Source organism: Genypterus blacodes, unplaced genomic scaffold (assembly GCF_046128005.1).
Source record: "Genypterus blacodes isolate CSIRO-AG114 ecotype Tasmania unplaced genomic scaffold, CSIRO-AGI_Gbla_v1 ptg000037l_1, whole genome shotgun sequence".
Classification (NCBI taxonomy): Eukaryota; Metazoa; Chordata; class Actinopteri; order Ophidiiformes; family Ophidiidae; genus Genypterus; species Genypterus blacodes.
Window position 1 is genome coordinate 1,832,843 of NW_027466850.1, and position 27,210 is coordinate 1,860,052.

The 27,210-nt window shown below is 41.7% G+C and overlaps 1 protein-coding gene across 1 annotated transcript in view; it reads left to right on the forward strand.

Annotated features, from left to right (window-relative positions):
• Positions 1-27,210, forward strand: part of grm7 (glutamate metabotropic receptor 7) — a 155,437-nt gene that overhangs the window by 87,589 nt on the left and 40,638 nt on the right. The window contains exons 5-6 of the mRNA XM_076147087.1: positions 15,045-15,182; positions 23,969-24,169. Coding sequence (XP_076003202.1) covers positions 15,045-15,182; positions 23,969-24,169 — 339 coding nt within the window. The remainder of the gene's footprint in view (positions 1-15,044; positions 15,183-23,968; positions 24,170-27,210) is intronic.

A 27,210-nucleotide genomic window follows, 5' to 3' on the forward strand; every position in this document is an offset into this window, starting at 1 on the left:
GCAGACAGGATGCACGACTCGGAAATACCAAAGATTTTTACGAAAAATAATAACGAGGAACATAAAGCTGATGGAGATAAAGAGAGGGCAAAAGAGATGAGGACGAGGGGAAAAAAAGAGAAGGGAAAGAAAGGAGGGAAACAAGCTTGAATGATGGCCTCAGGCTGTGTGAAATTTCCCCCTGTGGCAGAGGATGGCTGCTGAATCTGTGGCCCCCTGCTAAGATGGATCCACTTTCACAGTCAATTATACCCTCTAATCCACAAATCTTACACAGTTAATGTCAGCAGCCCGAAAAACTACTAAACCACTGGACTGTACACAAACAAAAGGGGAGCCAGCTTAACACATCGACACATTACATTACATTACATTAGGCAGACGCTTGTTATCCAAAGCGACTTACATTACATTACCACCCTTCGCAGAGGGGGGAGCAATTGAGGGTTCGGTGCCTTGCTCAGGGGCGCCTCGGCAGGCTTGAACCGGCAACCCTCCAGTTCCCAAGTGGAAGTTCTACCCACTGAGCCACTGCCTCCCTACACATGGACATATTTTTAAACTGCAGAGTGGACACACACACACACACACACACACACACACACACACACACACACACACACACACACACACACACACACACACACACACACACACACATATTGACACAGTTACTGTTAAACTAAAGGGTTTAAAATATTGGCAATGATATTAACAATCCCAATACATGGAAAGCTGAGCAAAGCCAATCAATTGAAAGCAATCCTTGGCCTTGGACAATGCTCCTTCAAAGAATGAATTCATATGATCAGTAAGGATAAAAACACTTATATGTAACTTCATCTCTGAAGCTCTCATGCTGCTGGTTTTGCCTCATTTCTTAAAATGATGACAGCCTTGCCATATCTGTGATGCAGATGGACCAGCCTGTACTGAAATGAACTGAATTAAATATGCAACATAACAAGGTTTTCCACAATGGTTCAGTCCAAAAAAATGTTAACGGCGGGTCTGAGACAGATTGGAAACAAACACGAGGGAGTATTGTCAGGGACGCACGCCCGCCTACACCTCAGCTCCCCTCCCACCTCCTCCCACCCACTCCTCTCCAGTCCTCTTTGTTGGATACACAGAGCTGGTGGGTTCAGTGTACCCATGTGTATGAGCGGGATAGGAGGATGGGGATTTTAATCTGACTCTATGTTTAAAACATGATCTCTATCTGCCAAGATGGATGTCCTCCTGCGCACATTTGCTTTAGAAAACAAGAAATGACTGGGAGCTCCGTGCAAAAACGCTCCCTTTCATCTCACCAAAAACACAAACTGAGAGCACTTTAACTTCATTATTGATGAGTGGTAGGCAACTTTTCATGGCTGCTGGTATATAATGTAGCTGATGCAGGACAGAAAGCTTGCATATTTCCATTTTGAACTTCTTGTACTGCTGATTTAATTTGTGTCGCTCCGATTTTGTTTGTTTACATGGTGTAATAATTAGTTTGTTAAGAAATAATCACACCAAGGCGAGAGAGGCCAAAATCATATAATCTAGAAAACACTCACAGGGGAAATAAAGATTGAATTTGTATTCGGAAATCACGTATAATGATTCATTTGAATGTGTCTCAAAGCAGCTTATACACAACCCAGTGTTTGTCTGTGTGTGTGTGTGTGTGTATGTGTGACAGGGCTACACATTATAAATAATTCATTCTTAAAAACGGATCATTTATCACCATATTCTCTTATGATTATTTATCTGTTGAAACTAAACGGGGCATAAGGCTACAAGTTAGGTACATAGCGGTGTCGCTGAAAAAGGAGAAATGTGTCTGGAATACAAATGATCATACTTAAGACTTAAGATGTTTCATTTTTCAGGGCAAACTAACAAACGTTCAGCACCTTGAGACTGAATCAGGGTCAGTGTGCCGTAATGACATAGTTAAAATAAATAATTACTGTGGTTTCAAGTAAGTGCTGCATCATTTCGGTGTTATCTGAAAAGACAAGAAAAACCGTAGATACATTTATATCCAGGTTTTGAGTAAAATTCAAGCTAATAATAAAAAATATTGCAAAAGGAAAAGATGAATTAGACCACTGTACAAGTCAATCAAGCTCTGGTCACACTGTGAAAACTTCAGTGAAAACACTTGTCTGGTCTAATTGCAGCACATTACACATTACGAGCACATGGACGAAATACAGTGGCCTCTGTAATGATGCTGAAAACGGCCATAAATCAGTGTCCCTCTTCTGTAAAACGCCGCCTCAGATGCTTCCCTGTGTTCCACAGCTTGTGGGCTCCTTTGTTCAACATGGTTCCAGGTAAATGCAGCCTTTCTGTTGCTATCTTCCACCCATGATTACAGTTGTGTTCAATAACTGTTCATATAACAGCTGCAGAAAAGTTTCCAATTCCTTCTCTGCCCACTGATGCCTGCTGCCTTCAGCCATATTGAATTGTTTATTAATATTTGCCATTTCCCATGAAACATTTTCTACTCAATATGTCAAAATTTGCATAGAAATGCATGGATGCAAACACAGCGAATGCCATCTACATGTAACAGATTTACCTTTGTACTGTAGCCTTTACACATCCCAAAGGGCTAAATTATTGTACAACTATGACAATTATCATACACCTGGAAACACTGTCTCTACCAGACCCAGCTCTAGGTGTGCCTGTGCTGTTCAGTATGGATGTATTCACCTACTTTTGTGTGACTACCACCCGCAAAAACTCATTTTATTTTTACTCTGGTACTTTTTGTGAACAAGAAGCAGACACTTGGACTACTCATGCAGATAACCCGTGTCTGGCTCCGGTTGTGCGGTCGGGGCTCTGGGCGTCTTGCAGCACCGTGAGCGGGCTTTTCCCCCCGAGCACTGATTCAGGTGGAATACTCCCTGGCAGCCTGTCACAATGGATTCTTTTGGCAGTGACATGAAAGTGAGCAGCAATCTGACGGTGAATGGTGAAGAGATGGAAGGAGAAGGAGAGGCTTAGCCACTGCCACTGATCATGTTAAGCATTCCCACTCCCACTTCACACCAAAATTGGCCTCTCGTTGACTTTATCTGCAGTTTGGCTTTCACTTAGTCATTGCACCAATCAATCATTGGTGATAGTCACTCTTCCTACTCCTTCCTCTCCCTCACGCTGCCCTTTAAAGAGCCCCTAACTCGACCTTCCTCTCTATGAAATACAATGTGCGACACAGAGTTACCATTTTCTCTATAGGATGCCAATTTATTAGATCCACCGCTACAATGTAATCCATGATAACATCCTTGCGATTATCTTGAAAGGTGTTCCAAGTGTTGTTGTCAGCCTGTATTTATTCATATATTCAGGGGATCCAATACAAAGGCGTGAAAGGCAAAATGGACATGCAGATGGGTGTCAGCCACACATTTCATTCTCTCGTCAGTGGGTGTTCCTAGGATGTGGTTTGGCAGCCCGTCATTGGTTTGTGGCAGAAATATGTAAATTCCCAGGGTAGAGAGTATTTTGGAGGTGGCTTGTTAGTTTCTGAGTTCTTCTCTCTCTTCTTCTCTTGGCTCTTCTACCTGCTCTCTCTCTCTCTCGTTTCTTGGCTCCTCTCCTTCTGTCCCTCTTCTCTTCTCTTGGCTTCTCTCCTCTTCTCATTTGCTGTTTTGTTTTCATTCTTTGTATCATTTTGGGTTTCACTTTACATTCACTCATTCAACTTCTATTATGCTTTTTTTTCCTGGTGTAATATTTCTTTTAGCTTGTTAATTTTTTTATCAAACATGGTATTACACTGTGTACGCGTCTTCTCTCCTCCTTCAGCTCACACGTCTCCATTTGCTGTACAAATGAAGAATTAGTTTTATCTTAAATGATGGGATTAAATGACTTTCTCCACTTGGAATCCCGACTCAAGTCTCAGCTAAACAGCGGCCAATAATTGGCTTTTTTTAAATTGTTTACTATCTCTGGTCCCAGCAGCATTTCTGGCTGTCAGTGGAGTCCTTGGCAGTTAGTTTTAATTTTGTCCATTAGAGCCACAGCTTGGCTCCAGTTTTAGCATTGACCCCTTATGGCTTTTGTTTGTTTGGCTATTTGTTGTTTTGTAGTTATCTGACTAGTTTGTCCAGCAGAGAGGAGCAGCGTCCTACCAGGAAACATTTAATCCTGCATGAGATCACACAAAGAAGTGCCCCCAGTACAACAGAGAGACAAAATTTCACCCTGAGAAGATTCAATAGAAACACGCCACCAAGAGTGTTTACATATCAATCACACAACCGGTTCATATTAATACATTTATACATCAACCAAACAACAAAACACTAATGGAAAAAGTGTAAAAGTGTAGAAGTGGGTTTTCAGGACGAAATCAAACCTCTCTTTAAACTTGAAGATGGATTATAAATGGAGTGGATTCCTTAGCTGTATATTAATGCTGTGGCATTTATTGAAAAACGTTTCTTAAGATGAATTAGATAAGTGCCATTTCTGACAAATGACTACCAACATAATGTAAATGATACAGCCCTCCATCACAAGGGGACTGAGGTCATCAATAGTGAATAACTTTGTGGTCTGTGTGACTCGTTCCATCCATCCATCCATCCATCCATCCGTCCGTCTGTCGATCTGTCGATCTGTCGATCTATCCATCTGTCCTCCCCATGCAGGGTCGGCCTTCTTTTTGTGAGACAGCAGTGTAAACCACCAAACCAATCATATCCGATGCTCATAGTTAATGATATTGATAACATGACTATACATTTGACTCTAAGTAAGAATCTTCTCATTTGATAACCAAACCCTACTTTCTGGAGCCAAAGGCAAACATTCACATCCACATAAGCAAATTTTATTTGTTTTTATTTTAATATTATCACAAAACTCTTCAAACTGCCTCTATAGCACACACCACATAAGATAAGCATACAATTGCACAGAGAACACAGCAGGCACAGCAAAGGTTACATACTGTATACGTACGTTTGCAGAGAGCATATTTTCCTGTGCAGCCCAAACGGCCTTTATGACTTCATATACAGTAGCTGAGCCTGAGGAGACTCAGAAAGCAGCAGCACTCCTTCAAGTCCTTCAATTCAATTGGCAGCGGGTGAAAACGCTTCCACTTTACCTCGCATTCTAATCCTACCAAGAAAAAGAAATCACAACATCACATCATAATGTTCACCCAAGGCTCCTACGTGGTGTTTAACTTCAGAATAAAATGAAGGCAGATTCACGCGGTGACATGCCTCCGAGCAGGGAGTGTTTTCATTTTAAAAGGCTTCACCAGCAGCTCCTAAAACATTTGTCAAATACTTAAAGGATTCAAACAGCATCAGCGGCAACACATTTAGTGGTGGCGACTGCTCCGATGCCTTCACTTTGGGGCACATTTCTTCTGCTTCACAAATTCTCTTTCACACACACAAGCGGCCCACACCTAACAGACATCATCACATATCCTGCAGCACAAAAAAACACAAATCCCTCAATATTTGGATCTTTGCACTTTCTCACCACTTTTGCTTTTGATACTGAGCTGCTTACCTCAGATGAACCGAGGGAACAGGCGTCGATGAGATGTAAATATAAAACCTTTTTTATTGCCCAATGTTCGTCTGGTAAAATGCAGCCGGTGGAATACTTTTTTACTGGACTCTGCATTTTTCTCCTCTCACACAAAGTCAGCATCCGAGTATGATTTGATTTCTTCAGTTTCATTACGAAAGGAAGGTATGGGAACTGAAACGGAAAGAAATAACAATAGATCCGAGCCCAGGATTTGAATCAAGCATGCAGGGGAATCAACAGAACTGTTTTCTATAATTCTGTTAATGAAACCGCGACCCTAAATGCACTTTGCCTGGCTCCAGTGCAGTGACACCTCCAGGACAGACAACCAAGTGAAAGAAAGAGAAGAAAAATTATAAAGCAGTAAAGGAGGTTTTGCAGTTTTCTGTCGGCTCCTTAAACGGCAGAGGACACATTCCAAAACAACACAGCCATTTTTCATGATTTCTTCGGCGTCATCTTTGCCTCACTAACCACGCCCCCACGGGCTTTGACTCGACAAGGTCTTGTTAGTTTGATCCCTGCAGGTCTCAACCAGTTTAGTCACCTGGTCTCTATTTCTTTTCTATGGCCCCGAGAGGACCTTCACCTCCAACGCACACACAGTTTAAACACACACACACACACAATACCGCCAAGTGCATCAGCATACACAGTGACATTTCAGCAAAGGTGCCTCAATTGTCACCTTCCTCTAATTGTAATAATTAGCGTGAAGTATGCCTGGATGATATTCACACACAGGCACACACACACATACACCCACCCGCCCCGCAGTCACACACAGCATGCTGGTACTTACAGATTATCACAGCCCCTGAGACCGTTTGAAATGCACATTCTATGATGCTCTCACATTCTTCATACACAGAAATCTGCTGCCAGGGTTACAGTACTGGAACGTTGGCTAGCTCAGTAGATGAGATATTTTGTAATGTCTTCATATGTGGTATTGATAGCTGATGAAAGGTTTAGGGCTTCACTCGGGAAGCTTGCAACCTCAGTTACAGTACAAACATCCAATTTTAAGACGGAGGATAACTCATATTGGCTAAATTGGCAGAAATGTTTGCCATAACACAAAATGCATAATTCATAGCCTCCATCATTCCTGCACAGAGGGAATAATGACTCCACCGCTCTACCAGGAGCAAATGGACCATCACCATCCACAGAACACTATGTTTCCAACCTCCTTTCACTTTCAGTAGAGGATACAATTAGATAGTTTTGGGTTGCAGAGAGTCAAGTTGGACAGCTTACATGGAAACAGTTTGGCTTGGACCACCGGCATCTGAGCACCAGATGGCTACTCGAGAAGATATAAACAGCAAGCAACCTTCCTCTTTCTAGGAGAGATTTGGGACACATACACACACACACGCATATGCAGCGACATGCACAGACATGCACATGCCGTGTTTGGTGATGACCAGCAAAATGGTAAGAGGCTGCCCTGTGCCCCGGAGTGTGAGGGACTAGCAGAGCAGGCCGGTGCACACCACTGATCACAGCACACACAAACACACACACAGAGTCACAGACTATTCTCAGCCCCCTGCATCACGCTTGGCTAACATCACTAGGAGTGACCTCAACGCGCAAGGTCTGTTCATCTGTGTGAATCGACACCCGGTCCATCCAAATCAAAAGCATATTCATGAAACCCTTTTACTATATTTGGTAGAGAGGGAGAGGAAAAAAAAAAAATTCAAAACAACACAAGGTTCCCTGTTAGAGGTGAACCCATCGCATTTATTACGGCAACCTGAACAGCATGAAGCCACAACGTATCAATTTATGGTCAAGATATTCTGTTAGTGTTTGTGTATGACTCAAAAGGCAATATGTTGACTGATGGTACACACCCTGATACCTCCACTGAGAGCAGCAGGAAAATCTGTTTCAGTCAGCGTGTGTTCCTCTGTGCCCAGATACCCACGCTGCTTTAGTGCTGGCTGTAATTGGATGAACAAACCTACTGTGACTGTATTATTGTCTCCCAGCATAAGTTGTTGCACGTTTTTAAATGTTACCAACTCGCTGCATAAAGGCAACACCCAAAGCAGAGAAAGTGTAGTCTGTAGTCTGTAGTTTCTGCAACTTTCAATGGAAACATCAGTTCAAAGAACGCACTGTGGATCACAACATTGGCCTACAAATTAGAGTAGACTTGGCAGGACTGAAGCATGGAGATTTGATCTCTAAGCTACAGCTACACACTGCTGCACATCACAGAGCTGCTATTAATTGTTGTTTGCTCATTAGTGACCACCGCTGCTACTGACGTCTCCAATTTAAAAGTACCCCGTGGAGATTTTGACCACTAGTCCCATCAATGGTTGTGTCTACATTTTCACTTTTTCATTTCCTGACTGCAGAATGAGCTAAAGTCAGTGTTTTACTCTGTGTATTTTTGATGTCAACAGAATGAATAGTTTAGATCTGCAACGTTATGTTTCTGTCTTAGAAAATAAGCAGTGTTTAAGCATCTAGTGTGTAATTTGTGCTTGTTTTCAATTATGCTACAGCGGATAGTTTATTAGCTTTTAATGGCTGTCTGTCACGTTCAAATGCCTGATGCCTTTGTAAATCATCTCAGGTTTACTTTATGAGTGGCCATCTCATTCTATCTCTCACTGATCGTTGATGGTAGTTTTGTTCTAGGAAGGGCCGGAACATTGAGTTTGTTCGGCTGAAGGATACACACAAATGCTGAACGCAAACAAAATATTTGTTTCCTATAAAAATCCACAGTCCTCCATAATTCATCATTTAATGGTCCAGCTTTTACCTTTCATACCTGAGGCATTTTCACTCCCAGCATGAACAAAAGCGTTAAGGAGGCGCTGCATTTACTGACTCATGCCTCCTGTATTCACCATGAGGCGATGCTTAGAAGAGAATTGTTCCCTCCATAACTTTACTGAGATGACTTTAAAGTTGACAAAACAATTCTATGAATAGCAGCTCAAACTTTTTCACATTTCATTTCAACGCAGTCACACTCAAAAAGAAACTCATCCAATAACTAAAGCATCGATACGAGATACAAAACTTATTCTAATGTGTTGTTCTTTGTTTGCCTACCGGTGAGGCTTTGGGGATCAATATTTCCCTTGTAAACTTTAGTGTCACTGTGTTCTGATGTGTTCCTCCAAGCAACGAAGAAAATATCAATTCAGTTAGCGATGATATTTCCTCTGTAGTCTTTTGTTTGCCTTCTCCAGGCTGGAATTCACATTAATCTTAAATTAACTGTCAACAGAAGGAACACTTATACTGAAAGGGTCTCACTTCTTTAGACACAAGGTCTAGAGTCGCACTCTAAATATCAATGCTTTAGCACAAAGTGAAGCTTTTAGAAGCCTTATTTTTTTTTGTGTACATGCCATCAATTCCACGAAAAGCTCGGCAGTAGAAGGGAGGGAGAGATTGTGAAGACACAAAGCTACAAGAGGAGAAGTGAAAGATGCCAATTAATGGTGTCATTAAAATGCAGTGGCTGTGTTTCGCTGTGTGTGTGTGTGTGTGTGTGTGGATGCACAGAGATCAAGATTCATGCTTAGCGGTTTAATCAATGGTACACCTCAGTGAGGAAGAACAGGGGAATCTCACGCTGGATCCTCTTTAAAGGCTCCTCCATTATGCATATGCCGCAATTATCTGAGCTTTGCCAGGGAAGGCACCGGCCCTAATTACATTCTGATTAGTTATTGCAATCAGTAGGTTGGTGTGGCATGTTCACAAAGCAATAAGGAAGGCTAATACGGAGTTAGTGGTTGTTCAGTATAAAATGTGTAACTGTTGATCTGGTCTTCTTATTGGTTTTCCAGTCAGATTTTGTTTGTTACAGGCCAATGGGTGTCAGTTACACCAGTTGCTCTCAGGCATCTGTACATGCTGTGGTCCGCCTGACACAGGATAGTCAAGCTTCTATGTAGGTGACTTGGCCTCCGGGTGTCAAACTGAGAGTGTGATCACAGACACTTCTAGCTTCTTTTCAATTTGCCCTCAACTTTGGTGAAGTAAAGCAGGATGGATACAACATCATGTTTGATCTGAAATATTGAGGTTGTTGTAACTTTTGCACAATATTCATTTCTTCACTTGTTGTTACATTGGCGTGTGTCACCACCGTCCAATCAGCTGCACCTGTAGCCCACTGACACTGTAAGACTGCAGAATCAAAGTGATAATTGCAATGCTGGTGGGTAGTTCATGTAATTGGTCCTGAGCCCAGTCTGTGTTGCAAATAGCTCCCTGCCAGCAGCAGACTGACCAACTGACTGAGTTTTGAAAAAAAATCTGTGATTGCAGCCATAGTAAGTAAATCAAGGTTTGCTTGACAGCAAGCCTGCAACTTCAAAACTTGTTTGGTCTCAATAGCTATTAATTGATCATTCAGACATTGCTCCAATGCTCCAATGTGTTATTGTTTCATATTTGGCAGTCATGAGGGCCTTTGTTGGAATGAAGGACTTTGTTTTTCTATTTTTCTTTTCTAGCATTGTGTTGGCTGGAAATAGATTGCATCGTGCTCACACAGGGACATTGCCTTTAAAGTGAAAGGAAATGCAATATTAAACTTGTACAGCTTTGTAGATGAAATGAAAAATAAAAGACAACAGCACTGAGGTCACAAATAGCGACTAGGTAATTTGGCAAAAAGCAGAGAAAGCCTCTGAACCGGAAAAGTGAGTTTGGACTCTGTAGTGATCAGCGCTGTGGTAATTCACTGTGATAGCATGTCAACATAGCGTCATGCTCTTTATGTGCTGTCAGCGAATCCCTTGACCGAGAAAACATTAAAGATTTCTCTGTGAACACGAAGAGCAAAGCAAACAGCAGAAAGGTGAAGCCACTAACCTTCCTTTTCCACTACATGGCCACACACAGGTCCTTTGGTCTTACTCATTTTCTGTTTCACTCATTTTCTCCCCTAAAAACCTCTGCTGTGCTGCCAGCTGTGATAAAGAAACAGCAGGACTGGAGCCAGATTGGATCTCGCTGAAAAATGAACTATGATTATTTTATTTCATTCCGATCCTGAACTGCCAAAACGTGTGTGTGTGTGTCTAGCGCCGGCCTGACACAGCTTACCAAGCTTTTCTTAAAGACCAACACCTTAAAAAGATGCAGTTTCACAGTTTGCACAGCAAGCAGAGTAGAGGGCTGAAATACTGGACTTTTCTTTTTTTCACTCATTGGAATTTAAGAGCAAACCTGACTCATTCATCATCATCATCATCATCATCAAGGTTGTTCTCGTAAAAATATGATTCATTGTAGTGGATGAGTAAGTAAACTTGAGTGTCTGCAGCGCTTTGACATCCCACAGACAGCCATTGAATAACCTGTGGCGAGGTTTTGCCAGGACACTCATGGCTCAAACAGTGATGGATGGCCTGATGTGTCCTTGCACCGCGGGAATTTTCTACATCCGTGAGGAAAACAAGAAAAATTCTAGATTTCATTTTACCAAAACACCTAAACAGGGTGACAAGAGGCCGAGGTTGTTGACTGAACTTATTCTGCCTCAAAATTAGTTTTCACCCCGCAAGAGCAAAGAAACAAATGCATGCTGGTTCTGTTTCGAAGTAATTAGTGTTCTCACATACCTGGAGCCCTTTGCTGTGTTATGATTCAACCCCTGGCACTCGGAGTGAATGAGTGTGGGCTGTCTGAGAGGGCAGTGGCAGCTTTTTAAAAGGCATCTACACCCGACACAAACAAATCTAGTTGCTTTGGCAAAATAACATGGACATTGGCTGGGAAACACGAAGAACTGAACAAGAGCATGTCAACTTCACATTTAAATGAAACAGATTATTTGTAAATAAAAAAATAGTGAGTCTCATCAGGGATTTATAATCAAACACCTTCTTCACCTCAGACGGTAGATTTGGATGCAATTAGTGTTGAATCCCATGCACAGGCACTCCATTTCAAAGAGTAGTTTCTTGAAAATGTCTAAATGAGTGGTCTTTGAAGCTTGTTGGCGCCTCCACAGTAGTAATCTGCTTTAGTCAGACCCAAATTTAATACCTTTTTATTTACTTTGTTGGCTTTGGTGAGGAATAAGCTGTACAAATCAAGTGATGCAGAATTGCTGGTTGGCATCTACTGTATCAGAGTGTAACAGCTGCAGGCTTCCTGTGATATGCAGCAGCATTGCAAGTTCACAGACTGCACCAATAAATAGAAGGAATACTTTATTACACCATTAAATTAGCAATAGGGGGTTGAGCAGTTAAAAGTGTAGTCACATTGAGGAAGATCTCAAAAGTCAAACTGGGCAAAAAAAGTTGTGAAGTATCTGAGAATATCTAAAGAGGCCTTTGTCAAGTCACGTCAACAAAAGCAGTAATAAGTAGAAAAATGGGTGAAAGAGAGGAGGAGTTTGTCCACAGGGACAAAAATGACTTCTAGAATAATCTGAGTGAAATCGTGAGATCCAACAGAGATTACAAGGTATAAGGTTTACAGCAGTGACAGAGCAGGGAACACTTTAACCTTTGCATATGCTTAAGTGAATCAATTTGAACAGATTGTGCACTTTGGCATAAATCTGTGGACCAAGTGTGAACAATTACTTTTGGGCATTACCGCTAGTTTCTTATGTAAAGGTAATTGACAGTGGGCCATAGTGGGCTGCCCAGTGTGAGACAGAATGTGCCCCCCTAGCCAAACCATTCTGTTCCTTTCCTCCCAGAGTCCCTGAGTGAAAAGCTATCAGCCCGTCCCACACAGAGCTCGTATGTCCCAGTGAATTATGAATCACATCTCTTACTGTAATGGAGTCTTTTCAAGCTCTATCCTCTTCTCTTTTCTATTATTCACTGACGCTTTTAGATCTGCATCACCCCTCCCCTCCCCCGCCCTGTCACCTTCATCTCCCCATCCTCCCATCATCACCACCAGTACCCATCTAGACCAACACACTCGCCCTCCCCCCTCATCTTTCCCTCCGCTGACTTGAAGCTCCGTCTGGAGAAACTTATAGAGGTCAGGATCCTAATTTTAGACCGTTTGAAATTATTAAAATTTATGCTTTGGTGACATCATCACAGGGTGTCAAGGACATCTTGCCAGTATCAGTGACAGAGAGGGAACAACCGCCTATCAATGTGATGACAATACTTGGAGAATATGGAGAATAGGGGGATGATTAAGTGCGGTTCTCGAGATAAAGGCCTCCTCTTCATGGAACTCAATTTCCTGCGCTGTGCTGTTGTGAAGAACTGAATGATGGAGTGGGAAAGAAAAAGCAGTCAACAATGGAAAATTGGGTGCTGCCTGTGACGACGCTTTTTTTAAAATATAATCCATTTTTAATGCATTGACATTCTGATAATGATCATTTATCTTTACTTATGCACCAAAGCCCTGGGATGTGAGTCTTTCAATGTGTTTCCCCACTGATACAGCCGCTCAAATCTCTGGAGTCTTAAGTTGTTTTTGCAATTTGTCTTTTCCCTCAAGTTGTCTTTCATTTGTATAAAACCTGCACTAGAAAGGATGATCAGTTCTTCATTGTGACATCTTCCAAAAAAACAAACTAAAACTACAGTATTGCATTCACCAGACTCTAATCTAACGCTCCGTCATGCAGTCGTGTCTGAATCATTGTTTTAATCAGCCTTTATGTGAGTCTGTGAAGATTTATGTCACTCATCCAGGTAAATAGTCCCCGAAAAAGAATAAAGTCTAATCACTGCACTGGGAAATTGTCTGGGAGACGTTTGGCTGTTCATCAGAAAGTCTTTCTGGGTTCACAGAGTGTGGGAAAAAGACGCTCCCGCTCTGATCCCATCAGGCAGACTCACTGGAACGGTTCACTCAGGGGGCGGACGATGCTGGGGGTGTGGCTGTGGGTGGTTTGGGGAAATGCAGGTGGACTGGTGATAAGAACAGCATAGTAAACAGCAGACATGCTGTCTTAGTCCTCCCCTGTGCAGCGAGTCAATGGCCTCTTTACTACTCTCTCAAACCGTCGGTCCTCTCTTCTGGTCCTCCAAATTTCTGTCCTTATGTGAGTGTATTCCAAGCAGCAGAGATGTATTTACTCTCCTAACTCTGAGGGTTAATCTTAGTTTTCTTGTTATTGATTTATTTGTTTTAAAGCAAATTAAGCCTCACTAAGCTTCTGGTTCCCAACTCATCCCATAGCGACGCTTGGTCATGCTTGGTTCACACAGGCAGCATAGCAGTGCGAGCCGTTCACTTTTCTGTGCACTATCCACACTGCACACTGGCAAACTGCGCAAAGCGTTCCACAAGCATAATGGGCCTTCAAAAAGATGTTTTTTTCCACTTTCCGCTTGCCTGCGACAAGCTGAATACAGCAGAGTAATGGCTTGTGGCTCCTATATGAATACACTGTTGATGTAACATTTCCAGACTAAATGAGCATTTCCAAGATAAATCCTATCAGGACAGCTCCCTGCAGACTACAGCCCCAGCACATAGGAGCAACAGGATGCCAAAGGGGCGCGAGCAAGATCCCTGTGCTCGCTGCTGCGGATCACAACTCTCACTGTAAAATGTGAAGCCTACAACAACTGAAAAATAACATTTCATGGGAGTTTGAACTGCACTGGGTGTGTGTGCTCTGTATTGTGAAAATGCTCTCCAGCTGTAGCAGTCATGCTGCTGTGCTGCTTCAACGCCATTTTAGTGCCACTGCAGCGCCGCTACACTGTCGGTGTGAAACGGACATCCGATCCACCGGCGTCACATTATTATGCCCAACCAATCCTTTCATGCCGGTATACTGTGGAGCTGTAAAGGCTTTTCCTCTGCTGTTGACCCGTTTCTTGTTTGGAGGTCTGATAATGATAATCTCTTAATTTACTTATGTGCCTGTAATCCACACACACACACACACACACACACAGCCACCTTCTACATTTCTAAACCTCTTATAATTTGTGCATATTTTGTATGGAGCTATTTCTGCTCACACAGCCTTCACCCTCTATTCAGTCCTTTGCAGTTATATTTTCTTGCCAAGCATTTTCTTGCCATATGCAAAGGTTTGGTGCTGGCATGCTGTTGGGCAGCGATACACAAGGCAACAAGAATACCCAAGATACTTCTTTAACATTTGAGTTTGACGGCAGAACATCTGTAGACATGTCTGGAAAGATAAACTCATAAACATCTTTCTTCTTCTTCTTTTTGTTTGGATGCCTGTCTTATTTGTAACCCATGCAGAATCCACTTACTCCCACAGATGTGAACACATTTGTCATATTAATGCAAAGCCCCTGTTAATTGATGTACAAACCTCCCTTCAGGTAAACACTTTGACATTAGTAGATACATTCTGTTTGTTATCACTGTTCATACTTCTTTGCCACCGTCCCTTTTTATCCAGGATCGTGCTCACGCAGTCGGTTGTGTGATTCTTCATGACTAATGAATAGGCTTTGTGTTGACCTGTTATCATTGCCTTTCAGGCTTCGATGCATACTTCACATCACGGACCCTGGAGAACAACCGGCGGAATGTGTGGTTTGCAGAATACTGGGAGGAGAACTTCAACTGCAAGCTGATGAGTTCGTCCAAGAAAGACGAGAGCAGCAGAAAGTGCACAGGTAAGTGTGTGCGTGTGTGTGTGGGAGTGTGAAGTAGAGAGTGTGAATGTTGATGCTGAAGAGACTCTTACAGCCTAATATCAATGAAATCATACCCTTGCCTTTTTTCCTGCCATTTGTTAGTAAAGTCGAGCTGCATTTGCAATGGTAAACAGTAACTCATAAGCCTCTCCAGTCAACAATCAATGAAACTCAGCAATTAGTGGTGTGAACAGGCCTGGAGCACTAATGAACCTGTTCTTTTGAAACTATCGACTGAGACCAAGAGAGAACACATTGTCTTGTCTTCCTTATTTTCCTTTGTTTTGTTTCTCTGCATTTTCTGCTACCTCTCTTCTCATTCTGTCTTCCCCCTTATTATGCCCTCCTCTTCTCCTGATTAATGGCACTTCAGTGTTATCTGAATTGTATTTAGGGTCTATATTTGACAAACATTTACATAACATCCCAAATTAATTTGCAGAGCATAATTTTTCATCTCAATTTCCATTGCCCTGCAGCTCTTTCTTTCTTTCTTTCTTTCTTTCCTTCTTTCTTTCTTTCCTTCTTTCTCTCTTTCTTTCTTTCTTTCTTTGCTGCGACTCCCCTCCATTCACACATTGACAGCTGGGCTCATCTATGACCCTTAGAACCAAACCTTCAGTTACATAATGAACACACATTCTGTGCCATGTCAGGATGGATGATTGACTCCCTGCTGTGCCCTCAAGCCAACAGTCATCGAGACAAGACGAGGGCTCTTTGATGCATTAGGAGAGTTTTTAAAGCACACTTTTGCTCACATTAGTGTGTGCACTGTTTTATGAAGGCCAGTCGACTATTTTTTAGACAGATATTAATCTTTGCCTAAGTTATATTTGGTCAGTAAAATGATAAAATGAATGACTTAATTTCAGCAAAGGGACATTTTTATACTCCAGCCTTTGAAAATGTTTCAGACATTAATGGATTGTAAACTGTGTGATAGCAGATTGTGGCATTTGCTGTCTCAGTATGGAAAACTCTGACTGGCCCTGACTTCAAACCTGTCATCAGTGATGCTTGTATGGAAGGAAATGCCAGAGGGGAGGTTGCAAAATCTATTGGAAAGCATTGAGGCAGAAGCTCAATATTGGTTCCATTTCCATATGGCTTTAAGATAGAATGTAATCTATCTTTAGATGTAATCTTGAAGATTCATCAACAAATTCAACTCCTTATCCAACTTAACTTTGAACTAGTACACAGTACACAGAAATGTTCCATTGCTAGTTGCCCGCAAACTGTTGCCAGTTTGCACACAGGACATCTGTGCATTTATACATTATTTAGTCCCTGTGTGGTTCTGTTTGTTATTTATGTATATGTGTGGAGACTTTGAACCGCTACAATCTGAAAAGAACTGAAACTGGATGGATGGATGAACGGACTTCCCTCTCCGAGGTCAGATGGGCTATGAGACCCCTCCAGTAAATCCTGGGTCTACCCCGTGGTCTCGACTCAGTTGGACTTGCCTGCCACTCCTCCCTATCGAGGCGTAAAAGATGCCCTAACCACATCAATTGGCTCCTTTCAATTTGTAAAAGTAAAGGTTCAACTCTCACCTGTGGTCCTGACCTCTGGCTAGTGACCGAAAGAATGAGATGGCAAATACAAGCAGATAAAATGAGTTTCCTCCACAGGGGGTTGGGTCTTACCCCTTGGGACAGGGTGAAGAGCTCAGAGATAATGAGGGAGCGTTAACTAGCAGTATAGATCAACCTCAGCAAAACTGTGTTATATGTCTTGGTAATGCCAGATCTTTGGCATGCAATTTGTGCCCACATACATCTCTGCTGTGCCTATAATCAGATCATCAAGTGTTACTGGTGTAATCAAGGTGCCAAAGGAATGGACGTTTGGCTTTGGTTTAGTTCAAGCTGGTTTACTTAATGGCTACTTCACTGTAGCGCCATTAGTGACATTGAGTGGTTTTATGTGTTTGATTACAGCATTGTTATTCATTGCAGAAGGTTAATTATATTTGGCAATCTAATATTGTGTAGCGTATAATTATGTTTATTTAATCACATCTCCAAACATGCAATAATAAAAAATGTGATTCCAGTACCTCAGTCAAATTGAAGTATTAGTCTTGGCATTTTTATAATTATACGTGTCAAACCATGATGTAATCAACCACTGCAGGTCTGGCAACCTTTCGTTTGGAACGAAAGTATGGATGATCCTTTAATGTAGTGAATGGGATCAGACCATTACGATAAAAAGACCACTGCAGTTGATAAGTACAATATTATATAATTCTAACAATTTTCTCTCTGATTCTGTGTCATCCATGGACTGAGGGCATCATATAGAGCAGGGTGATGTGCATTCTGACAGGTTGCTCATGGTGACCTTAGAATGTTTTTATTGTCTCAAACACCATTTCATCTGCTAAGGCAATTTCAAGTAATTAATTCACTTTTTTTTCATCTCATTGACCAAAATTGTTTAGTAGAGAGGAACTGAAATTAATTAAAATCGATTAGGATAAAATAATTTCCCCCTCGCTCTCTGTAGACCACAAGGATGTTTATTATTTCTTCCTAGACTTTGTGAAACAGCGTTTGCTGTTAAAACTTAAATTAATCAATATTATTAATTTCCTGATTTCTTACGCTTTTAGTACAACCTTGGCTTTGTGGGCCTTTCAAGCTGTGTTGAATTTGCCCTTCACTCGATCATGTTTTCTCTTATATTAGTTGGTTCATTTGCACACTAATCCTCAGACGGAGACTGTCAACTGATACAGCTGGATTCAAATGATTTACAAAGGCAAAACTGGATAAATCTTACTAAAATGAATCGGCAGGGAGCAGGTTGGTAAAAGAACAGCCAGGATGAGGAGCTTCTTGGCGTTGTGATGATGGTGCCACAGCCTGTAGTCAGTAGATGAGGATAGTTTGTTTGGTTCATTAGGTTTGGTTGGTGAGGAGCAGCAACTCTACTCTTCTGTTAGATAACATTATGCTGAAGTCCACACAACTCTCTGCCAAATGGATCCAGTGGTATCCCTGTTTGGTGCTTAATGTATGTGTGTGTAATGTATGTGTGTGTTAGTGAGAAGCAGCAGGCACAAGTGAATGAAAAAAAATGATCAGGTCATGTCATAAAGTGGGTCATAAAGAGGAGCGAGAGAGACTGAGGAGTTGAGGAGATAGCGTTTAGTCTTGGGGCAAGTTGCCACAGGCTAAAAAATAGAGAGGAGTTGAAATACCTGTAATCAGGATCTCCAGAGGCATCCGAAAAAGAGGTGGGAAGATTGCGATCATCGCCTCCTCAGAGGTGGAATTGCGTGGCAGATACTGAGGGCAGTAATTGGCGCTGTCAGGGCAGACAGTCGGTTGATCACTAAGGAGAGCACAGTCTGCCTCACTCATTGTTTAACTAAACCAACATATTACAATGTGGCGCACCAGGCACTCACAGGTCAGGAGGAGTGTTTTCTCGAGCAGATGGCATGGTGCTTATTAAGGATAACACTGAGAGCAAAGGGAGACAGTTGTTAAGTGGGTAGAGAACATCTGCTTCTCTTGTCAGACTGCAGGAGGTTAGTGGTTCTTGAAAGAAAGTTTGGCTTTATTGTTTGTTTGTAGTTAGAGTTGTTTTTTTCCATACGTTTACTCACCACTGACGTCTTTCAACATACAGAGGTGAAAGCACAAAAGAAGAATAGGCTGGCATTGGATTTACTGTTATAATACTGTATACTGGAATTTTATTGGAGACTTTACATCCAGCGCAGCAGTAGAAAAAAGGTAAAGTATGTATTTCTTTTTTAGCATCGTCAACTGACGTGTAGTAAGAGGCTCAATTTGTAGCCCCACAATTACTACCAATCACTTCAAAGGCTAATTCCCCACCTGCCACCTTACATGCACCGCCATTCAGATGCAGTGGGTCTAATTGAGTGTTGCAGCATGTGACAACAGGAAGGTAAAGGAAGGGGGATATTTAGTGTCCTTACCTGGTGAAGGTAGCCCTGTAAAGCCATTAGCGCCACTTACCCAGAAATAGAGCCTCAGGAACAAAGAGGATCACCTGTTAACAGTGTTGGACGTCTGCTAGAAACAACTGTAAATTCAAATTTGCACAGAAATTGACATCAAGGTACAAAACACTAAGGTGAGGTGCTTATCGATGCTGAAGTCCCGATAACAAATACCTGCTTCTGTTTTGTTTTCAGTCCGTCTTTACCTGCTGAATGAAGACAAACTGAACAATCGTCAGTGTGAAGTTTCCAGATTGATTACTGTGGGATCCCTTGCTGACTGCAGGAATTAGTGATGTTGAGAGAGAACTCTGCGGACGGTGTTAAAGTAGTATTTTTCCCTCTCAGCTTAAGAGGTTTTAAAGCTCCTGTCTGCTTGTTTGTCGGAGTGAAGTGTTTTCTCTCGCTGTCTGCTACTCTTTCCTCTCTGGCTGCAGATAAACAAGTCTCTTATAGTGTTTTTATCAGAAATAACCTGTGGTCTCTTCCGTGCATACACATGTATCGGGCAATGAAATGCAAATGGTTCTACACTCTTCCCCCGGGATAGAAGACATAGCTAATGTATTTTCTAGACTATTACAGGGTGTTTATACAACTGTTTCTCTTCTTGGTGCGCCGTAGTTGAGTAAAGGTTTGCTTCCCTTCACCTCAGCCTGGTGAAAAAGACATCTGAAAAGTGGAGGTCTGTGAGGATAAGTAGAAATACATCATCGTAAAACATTAGACTCAAATATATCACGGTAATATTCAGTGGTGAGATGAGCGTTTGTCAGTTTTAGATCCGAGTCGGAGCTGTGATTTGTGGCGCTTACATGCTCCTGATGTCGTCTTATTAGTTGCCTGGCTACCTCGGCTGCTCCTCTTCCTTTAATGAGATTATTTGGGAGCAGTATTGATACCATGTCTCCTTCTGTTTCACTCATTCTCAGCCAAACTGCCTCTACCATTTGATTTCTTCTCATTATGTATATATGAGAATGCAGACTAAAGACAAATCAGTGATACGCCTTTCCCCAGTCTAATGCAGGGTGAAACTCTGGACCGGAGTTGAATTGAATGCAAATGTGGGTTGTTTTTTTGACACTTCTATTCCACACTTGTTTGACCATTTCAACCCCCTTCTATATTTCTTGTTACCATGCAAATCGCCTTCACAACAGAGATATTTTGCTATTCACCAAAAACAAACAAAACAGGTAAATAAAGGTCTTGGTTTCAGGCGCTCAGGCTTGGGATGTTCAATACTACATAAGCATGTTGGATCGTATTTATTTGTATACATTTTGCGGTATCTATGACTATCTTCTCGAAGATAAATACAAAATTTAGATTTCTATCTTTCTGTTCTATCCTTACTAAGTGCCGCTGCAATGCAGATGGAGCTTTGTTGTTCCTTCAACATAATAAAACTGATAGAGGTGGAATGGATTCCACTTTCCACCTTGTATATGCATTATTGGACATGCTTGTGTAGGAGGTTAATGCAAAATCTGACACTCTCATACAGTAGCTGCACACACAAACACACGCATACTGGTGCATTGCTGCTCACTCTCTGCATTCATGGGTCAGACCTCATCCCATTTCCCATTTCCACATGCCTGTCTATACATTGTGCAGTTATCTGCAGTATCTCTCTCATATTGTACACTGCTGTTCCGTCCGCTATGTTATCAACTCTAAGTTGTGACATTAAAATATTTCTACTTGTTTTCTCCACCAAAGTTAGAGGGACTGTAAAGGTTGAGGTGATGCAGGTCGGGTTCTGTAAGAACATTCAGATCGCTATTGGGTTCTTTTTTTTTGACAGCTCACTTTTTACAAAGCCGTACTTCGTATTGCTGTCATCATCATTCAGTGTTTGCTGCCAGGAGGTCAGAGGAGAGACGAGGAGACTGTAAATTTGCTGTATATATTCTATCCAAGCCAACCTAGATGAGGCATAATTGCAATCGAGCAGTTGTCCAAGAAACCCAACTACAAAGTTGGAGTGTAGTTCTATAATCATTGTCTGAGAGTTGCACAAATTACACAATCTCTAAAATGGATGCTAATTTGCAATCAGTGTAAACAGAAACACTGGCATGGACACCACAGTAATCTGCTAAGACTGGGAATGAGGTCTGATCTGGATGTTTTTTTATTGAGCCACAGCAAGAGTGCAGAATATTTGCTCTTATCCATAAATATATTTATGCAGAACCATTTCTGATGTGAACCAACCCCTGGTACAAGTCAATCAATCATTTCATCCCCAGCTACAACCCTAAATCATATGACTAAACCAAGTCTAGTTGTATTTATTGTGTTGTCCAAATCTGGATGTGGTGGGCGGTGACTGTCGTTTCCATTCAGAAAACAAAGTGTCTAAGATGAACAGCATTTCATTGTAATGCATGAAAGAGATGTTTTTCAGATTATAAAACATGGAGTCAGCCTCACATCCTCCTCCCTATTCCAATTTAATGCCTTCACCAGGGGTTTCAGAGACAAAAACAGAAACCAAAAGCATGAAAGATGAAGATAGGTAATGAAGAGAGAACACGGGGATGAAGAGAGATGGTAGAACGTGAGTAAATGGAGAGGAGGGGAGAGACGCATGAGTGAGTTAATGGGGCGAATCAAAGATCCCAGTAATTCCTGCTGCTTACTCTGGCTCTCTCTCACACACACACGCACACACTCTCAGTCATAATGAGGACATATATTTGACTCGATGTTGCTGGTGTTGTGCAAGCCACCAAGCACCAGTGATCATTTAGTCATACATGGGAAAACTCACATGCTCATTTTCTTTTCTTTCTCTCTTCCTCCTCTCATTGTGTTTTATGAACTATGGTTACTAATTAACTTTGAAAAGCCTTATGGAAATTCAAGATATCAAAGGGAAGCTGCTGTGGGGGGATTGCAACTTAGACCTTGATTGGGTTTGCACACTCTTTGGCTTCATGACTTCATCCCTCTTTTCTTACAGGAACTTTCCTTTGACAGATTTGTATCGTGTTGCATTTCTAAATATGCATGTATTATTGCTGTGATCCATTTTTCACAACTGGTATAACATGTAGCATCCATTGAAAACCACAGCTTTTTTATATGTTTTAATTTACTGGTTGTGATTTATGAATCTGCTCTGACCCGCAGCAGGCGAGGAGCCAGAACGCCACAGATGCATGAGATGGCCTGAGAGTTTGAATAGCAGAAGTAAAGCGGATAATATTGCTGTTAAAATGTCCAGATAAACCATGTAGTAATACTAAAGGCCCACTTCAGTATAAGTGCCAAAATAAAATACATTTAAAGAGGGAATCCTCATAAAATAATGCATAAACCATGGCAAAATGTAATAAATTCAATTTTCAAGAGGAATCCATGAGCACACTGAGCCCATAGAACAGCTATTGGCCTCCTTTAAAGGCATGTCAAATATCAAAGTATCCAAATGTTTTATGTAGGCTTGAGTCTGCAGCTGATGCCCTTTCATTTCGCTGCATAATACTTCCACTGGCGTCATGGAGCGACATCAGAAGAATTTCAAGTAATTATGAGCAACGTTGCTATGCACCTCATTTTAAACCGCTATGCCGAAAAATAGAGCCCTGTCCCATTTGATTTCACTGGATTGCAGTTCTGTCCCATAATGTAGAATCCCAGTATTGTAATAGTATTGTTGATGTGTTGCAGGATTGCTGTGCAGAAATGCTCTGAAACTGCACATCATCAATACAAAATGTGTGTTTGCTTGACAGCCTGGGTCCTTTGGCCATCACAGTATCAGATATAGACACATTCTGCCACCAACCCAACCGTAGGGAAATACAGTGATGCAGAAACATGATGCAGCTCCTTCAGATGATGGTTCTCACATTTATATCCCTGTTTTAATCACACAGTATCTCATTAACTTAATTTTGAAGTGGAAAATTGTGCTGTTTCTAATTTCCATTTCATAACGACAGCCAGTGAAACAGCTCTGCTATGCAACGAACAATGCCCTCTTCATTTCCACCTCCCAAAATGCTGTTTATGTGGTGTTGTAAAACAGGGCCTTTATTTAATATCTGTTTAATGTAGGGCAGTGAGGAGAGGTAAGCCGAGCTGCCTTTTTCCAATTATAGAAGAACTACAAAATTAAAGCCTTTAGTTGTTAAATAAAAAAATAAAAAAAAAACGAAAATACAGCAATTTCTAAATCTGTAGTGAGCCACATGTCCACCCTCCACTGAAATGCTAGTTAAGCAATGCAAACTACTCCTGGTGGTAACACAGGACTCCAGGTTTGTGTTTCCTACCTATGAGCAACAGTGCATAGATATGAGAACATGAATGAGAATTGATGCCATGCATCGTTCCTGCTCAGTACTTCTCTCCATGCTCTATTTCACCTCTGATTACCACTTACAATATTTCACGAGCGGTATGATGTTTCTCTTTTGCGTAGCGGTTGGTCCTGGTAGCTTAAGGCAGGACATGATATCACTGTTTTTAATGTGCTGACACAAAGCAGCGCAGCTAAGTATTTCCTTTTAAATTGCAGATTTGTCACGTCCAGAATTCTTGTGCTCATCTATAAATAGAGCATATAAGTGTCCAGATATTAAACAGGGGAATTTAGAGACGACGAAAAGGAACTTGATACTGTTTATGACAAAAAACAGGATCTAATTCAGAAACAAACGTTGAAAAGGGTGCTGGGGTTGTAACCGATATTAACATTCTCCCCTCCACATCGACGCCATCTGAGCCTCTTTTTTCTCTCTTTGGCTCTCAGGTCAGGAACGCATTGGAATGGATTCCAAGTACGAGCAGGAGGGGAAGGTTCAGTTTGTGATCGATGCCGTATATGCCATGGCCCACGCCATCCACAACATGCAGAGGGATCTGTGTCCGGAGAACTCCGGCATCTGCCCCGATATGGACCTCGCTGGAGGGAAGAAACTACTCAAGTACATCCGCAGTGTCAGCTTTAATGGTGAGTGGGCCTGTGGTGGCTGTGGAGGTGATAAAGTGCACTCCACACTTTATGCTTGGCGTTGCGCTCCAAGGACGAGACACACGGGTGAATCCTTGAGGTCGTAGAAGCTTCACATCGGATGAATTCTAAATGTGGACCATAAGGCTTTAGAGTTCTAAATAATTTATAATTTATATTCATCGTCTCATATTATTGCCTTTATTTAGGTCTTCAATTGTTTAAATCTTTGACTTTAACGATGCTCTTGGTCAAGGAAGAACAATTATCTTAAATGGAAGCAAATAGATTTTAATATTAAAAGGGCACATTTTATTGTTATCTTACACCCCCCAACACACACACACACACACACACACACACCTGGTTAGACACAAGAAAGAGCCTAGTCGGTGAGTGGAGAAGAAGTGGATCAGTGTGTTTCTTCTTATGGATCACAACACCCAAACTGACGACCTGCATGTCGTAGATGTCGTGTTTTATAATGAAACAAAGGGTGTGTGTTGGTACCATCAGGTCTAAAGCCTCAGAAGGCATCAGGTGCTAAACGCTGGCCTGCTTCCTACCGTTTAAATCATAAAACATGCATGATTTATTGCTATCAAAGTCCAACATTTTTAAATATTAAAATCTTGCCGGCATCAGGGGGCAGCAGTGTGTGAAGCTGGATAATGCATTCTCAAGTTTCGACTGAATTTAGGTCATAATTTATCTTGAGGCAACGGGACTATATGGAATTTTACTCATTTAAATTATTCAAGACGATGCTGTGTGCCGCAATACTGCAAAACTCCCGTAAATGCACCAGTGACTAAAATAGTGGCGATACCAGTGATAAGTGTAAGTAGGTCATTTTGATCGAAAAACATTAAGAGCCCGTGTATACTGAATATTGAAGTGATACTCACACCTCCTCTGGGCTTTGGAGGTGGCTGTAAAAGGAGCGACACCATCTGCAGGTCAGCAGTTAGATGTAGAGGGAAATATGAAGAATGTAAATAATAAAGTAATGCGCAATGTACAGAGCTGGCCTGATGATAACCAGAAAGCCTCGGTGAAGTCCAAGCTCCAGCAGAAATAAAATGCATCACTTTTATCCATCTGTCCGTTCTTTATAGCCACTTTCCCCGTTCATGGTCTCAAGGGGCTGGAGTCCATCCCAGCGGTCATTGGGCGATGAGCAGAGTACAATGGGTCTATTACAGGGCTGGCACACACACACACACACACACACACACAGACGGACGGACTCATTCAAAGCCACTCACACATCTATGGGTAGCTTCGTATTTCTGATTCAAGTCACCCCCTTGTCTTTGGATTGTGGGAAGATCTTGCAGTGCCAGACGGAAACCCACAAAGACACAGAGAGAGAAACATGCACTCTCCTCACAGAGACGCCTCAGGTGGATGTGAACTTGTGAACTTCGTCTTGCTGTGAATGAACAAAGTAAAACACTTTAGTAAATTTATATGAACAGCCAATGCAATAAAATCTACAGCCTGACGAGTGTAGCTGGAGACCTGTAGGAATAATATCAACACAGAATTCATTACGGGAGAAAAAGACAAATCCCCCTCCCCACAGCAGCATACAAACACATTTTAAGATGAGCGGAGGAAGCTCGAATTTACTAAAGAAAAACAAGGTGTAGTAACTGTAGATGCATAATGGTTGTGATAGATTTTGTGTCGTCACATAAAGCTCTAATCAACTGCATTAAGATCTTAAATTTCCCCAAGGGGATGAATAAAGTGCCTATCTACAATATATATATCTCTCTACCTAATGACCTGGGGGGTCATTATGGGGGTTTTAATGGGGCTTTGATTACCATTTGGTCAATAATCCTTCAGTCCTGTTGTTGGTGCCATTCACTGTAAGAGAGATATCAGCTTCCCCTCAGTGGGAATGTCTTCTGGACTGTAGCTGCTATCAAAACAGATAACAACACTGCTCTGATGTGCTGCAGCACCACAGTCCTGTGTTGTGAAACGCCCGCAATGGTGCTTTGATTATAGCCGACTTGCTCAATTTGCTACAGGAGCTGACATCACTGTGTAAACTTCTGTTTTGACTTTCCGCCGTGCTTCATGGTGTCATTACAGTGGAAGAGGACAAGGTTGAAACAGATGTTTCCTCTGTAGCTAATGGAGGCAAAGAAACTGGAGAAAAACTGCCAGACTCCAATTTACAAGCCCTGAGTCCCCCGTGTGAGCCTTGATCAAGTCATCATACTTGGCTTCTTTGAGCGTGTCACGTTGTTGTTTCCCTGGGCGCTGCGTTTACATGAGTGATGCACAGATCACTCAGACTTTGAAGAAAACAGAGACAGATCTAGACTGATGAATGCTTGAGCAAATCCAGTGCTGATGATTTTATCATAGACTATCATGGCATTACTCATTCAACATCAGCAGCTTCCAGCATATGTTTCTTGCTGTAGAACATAATTGCTTTTGCGGTAAAAGCATGAAATGATGCTTTTATGATGCATTTGAAACTATTTGAGGCTCTGAAAAGAGCCGATGATTAGAGACGAAGATTACAGAGCCAATGATTTGCACTTGCCTCATTGCACAAAATGACTCAGTGACTCAATAGTTACTTTGGCACGTGGTAAGATATCTGGATTTCAAAACTAACTTTGTAACCAGGACGGCTCATGCCTCCTGCTCTGCTCTGGATAAAGTCCCATCATTGGCTTCCAATAACTTTTTGAATTTGAAACTGAAAATAAAAAAGCAGCATTGTTGTTCCAGACACTTGGATTGTGATGTTTGTTTACGAAACATTTTGCTCCGACAACCGTTACTATGGGGATTTGTCATCAGCATGTGTGTAGGTGTGTGTAGCATGTGCTTAGTTTCATAGATCAATCAATGAATTCTACTATGGGTTTGTTTTTGTTTTGTGGTGTGTTCTCTTGTTTGTAGCAGATATTATACTGTAGCTCATTGGATTGGATTGTAATGCTGATTCACACCAGTAAGCTGCTTCTAATATCAAATAATCCCTCTTACAGTCATGCATCACACCA